This window comes from Mirounga leonina, unplaced genomic scaffold (genome assembly GCF_011800145.1).
Source record: "Mirounga leonina isolate KUSES-001 unplaced genomic scaffold, KU_Mleo_1.0 Mir_128, whole genome shotgun sequence".
Taxonomy (NCBI): Eukaryota; Metazoa; Chordata; class Mammalia; order Carnivora; family Phocidae; genus Mirounga; species Mirounga leonina.
The window spans coordinates 4,708,075-4,720,615 of record NW_023270320.1 but is presented as its reverse complement, the minus strand read 5'-3'; the positions used below and the strand labels follow the sequence as shown (position 1 = coordinate 4,720,615).

General features: G+C 33.7%; 1 protein-coding gene across 1 annotated transcript in view; it reads right to left on the bottom strand.

Moving 5' to 3' along the window:
- The window catches only part of LOC118009784 (disintegrin and metalloproteinase domain-containing protein 18-like), a 188,548-nt gene that overhangs the window by 75,541 nt on the left and 100,466 nt on the right, over nucleotides 1–12,541 (bottom strand). The window contains exon 16 of the mRNA XM_035003823.1: nucleotides 4,203–4,283. Coding sequence (XP_034859714.1) covers nucleotides 4,203–4,283 — 81 coding nt within the window. The remainder of the gene's footprint in view (nucleotides 1–4,202; nucleotides 4,284–12,541) is intronic.

Below are 12,541 nucleotides of genomic sequence, written 5' to 3'. Positions count from 1 at the left end.
CTAGGGAAAAAATAAAAAAGTAAATGAAAGAGTAAAAAAATAGACAAGTTGAGGGAGAAAAGAAAAAAGGAGAAGTGGAAAGAAGAGAGTAAGCCATGTGGTTCAGAGAAAAAGGTAAATTATTTTGTGAGCTTTCACTTGTGTGTGGTCTTGGAAGGTCACAGATGAGAGTCTCCAACATAAATAATGTGAAAGAAAATTGTGAAGAAGAGCAAAGAGGAACATGAGAAGGGTTCCCTGGGTTTATGAATATATCCCCTTTGTTGTTTTCCAGGAAGTAAATGTTTTTATTATTATTTTTTATTTAGACATGCTTATTTGAATATGACTCTTTCTAAAGTTTGAATCTATTTTTAAATATGCAGATAAGAAATTGCTCTACCTTATTTAGAAATTCACAAATTTATATGGCCTACTACATTGAAAGAATATAAAAAAAAATAGTGAGAAGCTAGAAGCTTTCTTGCTAAGATCAGGAGCAAGGCAAGGATGTTTACTTTTACTACTTTTTCTCTTTTCAATATTATACTGGAAGTTCTAGCTAATGCAATAAGAACAGGAAATAAAAGATATAAAATTCGGAAAGAAAGAAAGAAATAAAATATTTTGTTCTTGGATGACATGATTGTGTAAATAATCCCAAAGTATCAACAAAAGAGCTATAAGAACCAATAAGTGATTATGTAAGGCAGCATAATGAGAAGTTAATATAGAAAAGTAAATTGCTTACTTATATATAACAATAGACAACTGGAATTTGACCATTTACATTAACACCAAAAAAATAATTGGTTATAAATTTACCAGACCTGTATTAGGAGAACTGCAAAGTCTAATGTAACAAACTCCAAGATTTATATAAATGGAAAGATATTCCATGTACATGAATATGAGGATTCAATATTGTCAAGATGTTAGTTATTCCCCACTTGATCTATACATTCAATACAACCCCAATCAAAATTCCATTTGCTTATTTTGTGGATACTGACAATCTGATTTGGCCAACTTATGTTTATATGGAAAGGCAAAAGACACAGAATAGCCAACATACTACTGAAGAACAAAGAAGGATCACTTTGACTACCTGATATGTATACTTATTTTAAAGCTAAAATAAAACAGTGGAGTATTGGCAAAGGAATAGATAAACAGATTGATGGAATGAAATACAGAAATCAGAATTAAATCCACATAAGTATAGTCAACTGGCCTTTGATAATGGAGCAAAGCCAGACCGTTCAATGGAGAAAGAATCATCCTTTAAAATAAATGGTGATGGAAATTTACATGCAAAAAATTAGTACTTATGCCTTTCATAAAAATTAGCTCAATGGATCATAGACCTAAATGTAATACAAAACTATAAAACTTGTAGAAGGTAACACTGGAGAAAATCTTGGTGACCTTGGGTTTGGAGATAGCTTTTTTTTTTTTTAAAGATTTTATTTATTTATTTGAGAGAGAGAGAACGAGAGAGAACAAGCACATGAGAGGGGGGAGGGTCAGAGGGAGAAGCAGACTCCTCGCCTAGCAGGGAGCCTGATGCGGGACTCGATCCAGGGACTCCAGGATCATGACCTGAGCTGAAGGCAGTCGCTTAACCAACTGAGCCACCCAGGCGCCCTGGAGATAGCTTTTTATATATAACATCAAAAGCATGTTGCATGAAAGAAAGACATGGAATTCAATATTGAAACCTTTGTCTTTAACAATGGGGACCAGATTCAGGAATGTCCACCACTTGCAGTCAATCAATAACTAAAATTTTCAATATAATCTGTTGTTTTTTTCTTAACTTCTTGATATATTTAGATCATTAATAAATGATAAATTGCTAGGGAGTCTAATTTAAAGAAAAGTATATACCCAAAAGAGTTGGAAATTTATCTTTTCACAAAAATCTGCACATGGATATTTAAGTAGTTATATTCATAACTGTAAAAACTTGGAAGCAACCAATATGTCTTTCAGTGGTGAATAAATAAATTAACTGTGGTAAATCCAAACAGCAGACATGAAGGAACCTGTATGTTACTAAGTGAAAGAAGCCACTCTGAAAAGGCTGTATACTGTATGATCCCAACTATATAACATTCTGGAAAAGGCACAACTATGGAGACAGTTAAAAACATAACTGGTTGTTGTAGGTTTAGTGGAGACTTAAAGAGGGGAAGCACAAAGGATCTTTAGGCCAGTGAAATTATCTTATGGTATTATAATAATGGATATATTTTACATTCATCCAAAACCATAAAAGTAGAACACAAAGAATAAACCCTAATGCAAATTATCAATAGTTGGGGTGATTATGATATGTTAATGTATGTTCATCAATTGTAACAAGTGTGCACCTTTGATGCAGGATGTGGATATTGGGGGAGGCTATGCATGTGTCAGGGAAAGAGATATATGAGAGCATTCTGTATTTTTCACTCAAGTTTTCTGTGAACCTAAAACTGCTCTAAAAAAAAAAAAGTCTTATTAATAAAAAAAAATGTATCAGAAATGAAAAAAGAACCACACTACAATGACTGCCAATACTTTACAATAAGATTTCTTAAACAACTACACGCTCATAAAATTGAACTAAAATGGCAAATTATAGGGTTATAAGTCAACTCTATCAACTGTAAATAATAGAGTTGTCTGTTGAGATGTCATTGGAAAGTAAACAGAGCTTCTCCTAGATTCAGTTAGATTTTACTTGACATTTTCATTTTAATTTTGAAATTAATAAGCATAGAGAAAATCATAAAATAAATGCAGTTTAATCTTATTTACTTATTTTATGTATGTCATATTTCATAGTGAAAAATTTTATTTAAAAATCCAGAAACCTAAGTAAAATAAAATTGGAATCTAAATGGTAGTAGGTGAAGAAAACAAATTTGTATCCAATAAAACAGTATCAATAATTTACAATCTATAACTTTGTTTGAGATTTAATAAAAATCATTCGGACTGAAGACTTAAAGCATAACTAAAGAAAGGAAAGCAAAAGCTCAGGCCAATAATTGTAACTATAGAAAGTAAAAAACAAAACATGAAAATGTAGTTATCTTCTTTGTTAAAAGCCTCTAGAAAATTAAAGACAATGCAAGAGGCATTTTATATATTCTAAATCCAATCAATTTAAAAATTATAAAATTGAATACTGATAAATATGGTAAATCTGGGATAATTCTTATAGTGTTGACTGCATCTTACACTGATTTTCTTTTCGGAAAAATAATTTTAAAAGGACAAAAACTATAAATTTTAAGATGTAAAAATTAAATATAAAAGTAACAACAAATTTGTGTTAGCAGATTAAGATAGATAAACAGTTGGGAAGAAATAAAAAGTTTTTGCATAAGGATATATTTCCTATTAGAAACCTCTTCATGAATCAGAAAATTCACTAACATGTCAATAGGTTTTTTAGGTATATTTCTATAAAATATTATATAGCCATAAATTTTAATTATTAAGAAAATGAGGGAGTACAAAATATGTTCACAATTACAAGTAAAACATTTATTGGCATAAATGGTTTTTATTTAAACATGTTATTAATTCATAAGTTGTGGATGTTCACAATAAATTCAACACATGTAGTACAATTTGTTTAACAGTTTTTGAATTAACCCCACTGAATTTTATTTATTATTTATTTATTTATTATTTTCAATTAGCCAACATATAGTACATCATTAGTTTTTGATGTAGTGTTCAAAAATTCATTAGTTGCGTATAACATCCAGTGCTCATCACAACACGTGCCCTTCTTAATACCCATCACCCGGTTACCCCAATCCCCCAAACCCCTCGGTTCTGTAACCCTCAGTTTGTTTCCCAGAGTCCAGAATCTCTCATGGTTTGTCTCCCTCTCTGATTTCTTCCCATTCAGTTTTCCCTCCCTTCCCATATGGTCCTCTGCTCTATTCCTTATGTTCCACATATGAGTGAAACCATATGATAATTATCTTTCTCTGCCTGATTTATTTCACTTAGCATAATCCCCTCCAGTTCCACCCATGTTGATGCAAATGGTAGATATTCATCACCCCACTGATTTTCTTTATAGTGATTAGCTAGTCTAGGCAAGTTCAGTTTAAAAGTAACTAGACTCTCAATTCTCCCAAGTAAGATAAACTTTTACTTTGAATTACCCACAAAAATAACATCTAATTTAGAACTACAGAAAGAAAGTTACTTACCCCATTTCCTTTGCATTTTTTAGCAGCATTACATTTTTTTCCCACCAAATGAACTTCTTTGCAGGTTTTATTTATACAATACTAAAATAAAACAAAGATATTTCATAATCACTCACACATTTGATGTAATATGAGAAAATAATTATTTGTTATATACACATAAGAGATGCTTAAGTTGAGACATTTTATTCCATATTACTCTGATTCTGGTACAAAGATTCTAACATTCCAATACAAAATGTAGATAATAATCAATTAAAGAAAAATAACTGAGGGTGTTTGTCTTGACATAGTTTTTGTAATAATGTAATGTAATTTGTGTTTTGATACTTAGAATGTGGAATTGAATTGAAGATCTCAATCAGGGAAATTTTCTATATTATGTTAATGTTCTGTTATAAATAATTGATTAGATTAATATTAATGACTTGTCCCCTCAAAAATTGGAAATAATTCATTAATTTTATTTGGGTTTCAAATACAAGTTAGTATTTTGGATTATAAATTATCATGAACCTTTGTTATAATATTGATAAGAATAATTTATCAAGAGAAATATTTTAACTTCATTTGTATCCATTGTAAAATCCTTGTTATGTCAAAATGAGTAATCCAGTGGTAATCAGTCACCTGGATATGTAACTTTTGCCCCATTTACCTTTTTATATTTTGTTAACTGGCCTCCTGGCTTACATTCTTTTGTTTTATTTTAAAAAGGAGCGTAAGTTATAAGTAATACATTGAAAATATGAAGATAATAAGAATAAAAATTAGCTTTGTGCAATTATTTCCTGAAAATTAACATACACCCAATAAATCATGTTGCATATGCCAGCCTACATTTGTCTCCTCTTTTCAACATAACATTGGAAATTTTAGCCAAAGAAATTAGGTGATAAAAATAAATAAAAGGCATACAAATCATAGAGAAAGAAGTAAAATTATCTCTGCTTGCAGATTACATAATCATATATAGAAAACCTTAAAGACTCCACACACAAAAAGGTTTTCAGAACTAATTGGCAAATTCAGTAATGTTGCAGGATAAAATATTAACATACAAAAAATCAAACTCATTTCTTTACGCTAGCAATAAACATTATGAAAAAATCAAGAAATAATTCAATTTATAACAGTATTAACCATTATTAACCAACTAAACTTAACCAAGCAGGTAAGTGATGTGTACACTGAAAACTATAAAGGAATGCTGAGAAAAAAATTAAAGGTGTAAAGATATAGAAAGATACCCTGTGTTCATGGACTGAAAGACATAATATTGTTAAGATGCTAATACTATCCAAAGCAATCTACAAATTCAATGCACTATCTGTCAAAATTCCAAAGACTCTTTTTCAGAAATAGAAAACCCATCATAAAATGGAATTTCAAGGGACTTGAAATAGCCAAAACAGCCTTAAAAAAGAACAAAGTGGGAGAAATCACACTTCTTGATATCATAACTTTCTACAAAGCTATAGCAATGAAAACAGTGTGGTGTTGGCATAAATTCAGAACTATTGATGAATGGCATGTATTAGACAGCTAAGAAATAAATCCTTGCATATATGGTCAAATATAGTAGACAGCCAAGAAATAAATCCTTGCATATATGGTAAAATTATTTTGCTGCCAAGACCATTCAGTGGCAAAGGACAATGTTTTCAACAAATGATCCTGGAAAATTGGATATACATATGAAAAAGAATGAAATTAGATCCTTATCTTGTACCATATACAAAAATTAACTCAAAAGGATTCAAGACCTAAAGAGCTAAATGATAAAATTTTTAGATGACATAGGGAAAAGCTTCATAACATTAATTTGGAAATGATTTTTTGGATATGATACCCAAATGACAGGGAACAAAAGAGAAAACAGATACATTGGACTTCATAAAAATTAAAAGGACTTTTGTAAGTCAGAGAACACTATCAAGAGACTGAAAAGGCAATCCACAGAATGGGAGAAAATATTAACAAATCATGATCCGGTAAAGGATTGGTATCCAAAGTGTATATAGGATTCCTTAAACTCAATGATAACAAAAACCAATACCAAATTAAAAATAGGCCGAAGACATAAATAGACATTTCTCCAAAGAAGATACAGGGATAGCCAATAAGCTTGTGAAAAAAGTTCTACATCACTAGTTATTCAAAAAATGAAAGTTAAAAACACAATAAAATATCACTTCATGATCCAAACAAAAACAAAATAAAACAGAAATTAAGTGTTAGTAAAGAAGTAGACAAATTGTAACCCTTGTGAATTACCAGTGGGAATATAAAATGGTGCAGCCACTGTGAAAAACAGAACGGCCATTTCTCAAAAAAACAAAACAAAACATAGAATTAGAATATGATCCAGCAAATCCATGTTTAGGTATATACCCAAAGAATTAAAAGGCAGGGACTTGAAAAGATGTTTGTACACCAAATGCTGTTCATAGCAGCATTATTCACAATAGCCAAAAGGTAGAAACAACCTAAATGTCCATTGATAGATAAATCAATAAACAAAATGTGGTATATAAAAATGATAGAATATTATTTAACCTTTAAAAGAATGAAATTCTGAGTTTGGGAAGATAGCAGAGTGGAAGGACCCTGAGCTCACCCTGTCCCATAATGTCAACTAAATATGGTCTACATCCAATTCAGCAAAATGGGAAGTGATGGGAAGACTGGGAGAACAAACTCCACAACTGAATATAGAGAAGAAGCTGCATCTGAAAGGTCAGGAAAGTCACAAAGGCATAAGTAGCCTGCTTGCAGGAGGGAGAGAGCTGAGCATGTAGAAAGGGCAGAGAAACAGGCCCTCACACCAGAGGGATGACTAATTCCCATAATGTTTGGCTTTAAAAACAAGAGGGGCTGATGGGGCACCTGCCTGGCTCAATCAGTAGAGCACATGACTCTTGACTTCTGGGTTGTAAATTTGAGCCCCACGTTAGGTGTAAAGATTACTTAAAAAATAAAATCTTGAGGCACCAGTGTGGCTCAGTCAGCTAAGTATCTAACTCTTGATTTCAGCTCAGGTCATGATCTCAGAGTTGTGAGATTTATCCCCGAGGTGGGTTCTACACTCAGTGCAGAGCCTGATTAAGATTCTCTCTTCTCTCTCTTTTTTTATTCTTATGTTAATCCCCATACATTACATCACTAGTTTTAGATGAAGTGTTCCATGATTCATTGTTTGTGCATAACACCCAGTGCTCCATGCAGAATGTGCCCTCCTCAATACCCACCACCAGGCTAACCCATCCTCCCACCCCCCTCCCCTCTAGAACCCTCAGTTTGTTTTTCAGAGTCCATCGTCTCTCATGGTTCATCTACCCCTCCGATTTCTCCTGCTTCATTCTTCCCCTCCCGCTACCTTCTTCTGCTTCTTTTTTTTTTTCTTAACATATATTGCATTATTTGTTTCAGAGGTACAGATCTAAGATTCAACAGTCTTGCACAATTCACAGCGCTTACCAGAGCTCCTCTCCCCCTGCCCCTCCCCCTGCTCACTCACTCTCTCAAATAAATAAATAAATAAAATCTTTAAAAAATAAAATACAATCTTAATAAAAAAGAGAGGCTGAATTCTGTGAGTTTATAAAACCAGTGGTACTTGAAGCCTGGAGGTTTAAAAGCCTGCTGCTTCAGCACTGGCTACCTGAAGAAGGTGAGTGATAGCTGGGTCACAGCCCTTAAAGAGACAGCAGCCCACAGAGAGGCAACATAAAAATGACAGTTAACACAACTCTGGGGGAAAACAGGAGGTATATCTATTCATACTGATTTCATAGTGTGTTGGGTGAATTCTCTGAAAATGAGGGAGCTGAAAGACACCATTTTCCTCCCCAGCCCCACAGCATAAGCACAGAGCCACCTGCAAGAGGAAGGAATTCACAGACACTTGCTACCTAACCCTCTTCCAGTGAGCTATGCCCATGAGTTCTCCTAAGGACTAGCCCACTCCAAACCTGCTAGGCTTGGCCCTGGCCTCAGGGCAAATTTTGTCAAAGCTACACATATGCCCCAAGTAGCCATCAGGTGCACAGCTGCCACAGCACAACATGCACATCTACTGCACCACATGCAACCATTTGCCTCCAGCTACCATTGCACACTTTGCCCAACCAGCCACCTTTGTGCACTGTGCCCATTCGTGTGGCCCCAGCTGCGGTCCTACATCATGCAAAGCCACCAGGTACACAGCAGTCACCCCACTTGGCCAAGTCACCACACTCTGCTCAGCCCCAGGCCCCCGCCACCTAGTCATACTGGGCCCAGCCACACCCAGCCATCCTTGGGCACCATGCCCAGCCTTGCTCACCCAGCTGCCCTTACACAGAAATCTCAGCCCCCACAGTGCTTTGGGGGATCTGGTGTAGGACTAGTGACCTGTGCAAATTTTTCTAACATTGCACCCCACTCCCAGTTTCCCTGGCAGACATGTCCCCTTAGAGCTGGACTGCCTGGGTCCTGCTAACATCACAGAGAGCAAGTATAGCCCAAAATAGGCAGATAGTCAGTGAAGACTACAGCACTGAAAGAAAAAGTGACTCAGACACAACAGCAAGGCATAAACAACACATATAGGATAATTTCCTGAATTGTTAGATTCTGGTGAACAGGAGACACTGCACTGCAGGGCACTCCAGGACTGCTTCTTCATAGTATCACTACTTTCAAGAGCAGAAGATACAGTTGACTTTCTTAATACATGGAAACAGAAACAGAGAGGAAGACAAAATGAGGAGACAGGAAAATTTATACCAAAAGAAAGAACAGGACAAGGCTACAGCCAGAGAGCTAATTGAAAAAGATATAAGTAATATGCCTGACAGAGAATTTAAAGCAATGATCATAAAAATATTCACCAGACTTGAGAAAAGAGTGAAAGACATGAGTGAGACACTGAACACAGAAATAAGGAATAACATAGCAGAGATAGGGGAACATTAAACAAAATGACAAACAGGCTTGATTAAATGAACAGCAGAATGGAAGGAGTAGAGGAAAGAACTAGTGACCTAAAAGAAATAGTAATGGAAAGTAACCAAGCTAAACAAAAGACAGAAAAAAGAATTATGCAAAACAAGGAAGACTTAAGGAAATCAGTGACTCCATCAGATTTAATAACATTCATATTATAGAAGTCCCAGAAGAAGAGAGAGAAAAGAGGCAGAAAATTCATTTGAAGAAATAATAGCTGAAAACTTCCCCTAATCTGGAGAAGGAAACAGATATCTAGATCCAGGAGGCACACAGAACCCCCACCAGAATCAACAAAAGCAGACCCACACTAAGACATATTGTAATTAAATTTACAAAATATAGTGATAAAGAAAAAAAAAATAAAAGCAGCAAGACAAAAGAAGTCAGTAGCTTACAAGGAAAACCCATAAGGCTAGCAGGAGATTTTTCAACAGAAATTCTGAAAGTCAGAAGAGAGTGGCATGATATATTCAAAGTGCTGAATGGGAAAAATCTGCAAATAAGAATACTCTATCCAGGTAGGCTATCATTCAAATAGGAGAGATGAAGAGCTTCCCAGACAAACAAAAACTAAAGGAAGTCATGACCACTAAACCAGCTCTGCAAGAAATGTTAAAGGGGACATTTTGAGGGGAAAGGAGAAACCAAAAGTGATGGTATAGAGGTAGGAAACACAAAAGCAGTAAAAATGAATAATTTTGTAAATAATTAGTGAAGGAACTCACACACACACACACACACACAAGGATATAAATATAATAACATATACCTAAGACATAGAGAGCTGAGGAGAAAAGAATGGATTCAAACTTAAACAATGATCAACTTAATATAGACTGCTATAGGCAGAAGTTATATATAAACCTAACAGTAACCATATATCAAAAACCACTAATAAATATGCAAAAAATAAAGAGAAAGAAATCCAGTTATATCACTAAAGAAAATCAGCAAAGCATGAAAGACAAGAAAAGATAAAAGAAAATTTTTAGAAACAACCAAGTAATAAAGTGGCAATAAACATATTTATCAAAAATTATTTTGAATGTAAATGGATTATATGCTCCAATCAAAAGATATAGGGTGACAATGTATAAAAAACAACACCCATCTATATGCTGCCCATAAGAGACACATTTTAGACCTAAAAACAAATGCAGATTGAAAGTGAGAGGATGGAGAAACATCTATCATGCAAATGGATATCAAAAGAGAGATGGAGTAGCAATGTTTATATAGGAAAAAGTAGATTTTATTTATTTTTTAAGATTTTTTATGTATTTATTTGACAGAGACAGCACAAGCAGGGGTAGTGGCAAGTAGAGGGAGAAGCAGACTCCCGGCAGAGCAGAGAGCCTGACGTGGGGCTTGATCCCAGGACCCTGGGATCATGACCCAAGCTGAAAGCAGATGCCCAACTGACTGAGCTACCCAGGTGCCCCAGAAAAAAGTAGATTTTAAAATAAAGACTTTAACAGGAGACAAAGAAGGACACCATATAATAATAAAAGGGACAATCTAACAAGAAGATATAATAATGGAAAATATTTATTCACCCAACATAGGAGCACCCAAATACATAAAACAGTTAATAACAAGCATAAAGGAATTAATTGGCAATAATACAATAATAATAGGGGACTTTCACACACCACTTACACTGATGGACAGATCATGCAAACAGAAATACAAAGAAACTGGCTTTGAATGACACAATGGACTAGATGGATTTAACAGATATATTCAGAACATTCCATCCTAAAACAGCAGAGTACACATTCTTTTCAAGTGCACATGGAACATTCTCTAGAATAGATCACATTAGCCCACCAAACAAACTTCAACAAATTCAAGAAGATCAAAGTCATACCATGCATCTTTTCTGACCACAAAGCTATGAAACTAGAAATCAACCAAAAAAAAAAAAAAATCTGGAAAGACCACATATACATTAAGTTGAAATAACATGCTACTAAACAATGATTGAATCAAACATCAAATAAAAGAAGAAATAAAAAAGTACATGGAAGCAAATGAAAATGAAAACACAACAGTCCAAAACCCTGGGATGCATGAAAAGTGGTTCAAAAAGGGAGGTTTACAGCAATACAGGCCTACCTCAAGAAGCAAGAAAAATCTCAAAAAGCTTAAGCTTATACCTAAAGGAGCTAGAAAAAGAACAATAAATGAAGCTAAAATCCAGCAGGAGAAGACAAATAATAAAGATTAGAGCAGAAATCAATGATACAGAAATTAAAAAAAAAAAAAACAAACAAACAAACAATAGAACAGGTTAATAAAACCAGGAGCTGTTTCTTTGAAAAAAAAAATCAATAAAATTGATAAGCTTTTAGCCAGAATTATCAAGAAAAAAAGAGAAAGGACACAAGTAAATAAAGTCACAAATGAGAGAGGAGAAATAACAATCAATACCAAAGAAATACAAACAATTGTAAGAGAATATTATGAAAAACTATATGCCAACAAATTGGACAACCTAGAAGAAATGGATATATTCCTAGAAACATATAAATTATCAAAACTGAAACAGGAAGAAAAAGAAAATTTGAACAGGCCAATAACCAGCAAAGAAATTGAGTCAGTAATTTTAAAAATCTCAACAAACAAAAGTCCAGGACAAGATAGATGGTTTTACAGGCAAATTCTACCAAACAGTTAAAGAAGAGTTAATACTTACTCTTCTCAAACTATTTCAAAAAAAATGGAAAAGAAAGAAAAACTCAAATTCACTCTACGAGGCCAGCATTACCCAGATGACAAAACCAGTTAAGACACCACTAAAAAAGAGAGGTACAGGCCAATATCTCTGATGAACACAGATGCAAAAATTCTCAACAAAATACTAGCAAACCAAATTCAACAATACATTAAAAAAAACCATTCACCACAATCAAGTGCATTTTATTCCTGGGTCACAGGAGTATTTCAATATTTGCATATCAATAAATGTGATAATATCTCACCAATAAGAAGAAGGATAAAAAAACATATGATCCTCTCAATAGATGCAGAAAAAGCATTTAACAAAGTACATTATCCATTCATGATAAAAACCCTCAACAAAATAGGTTTGGAGGAAATATACCTCATAATAATAAAGGTTATACATGAAAAACCCACAACTAACATCATCCTTAATAGGGAAAAATTGAGAGCTTTTCCCCTAAGGTCAGGCACATAACAAGGATGTCCACTCTCACCACTGTTATTCAACATAGTACTGGAAGTCCTAGCCAGAGCAATCAGACAACAACAAATTACAATAAAATAATAAAATAAAATAAAATAAAATAAAATAAAATAAAATAAAATAAAATAAAATAAAA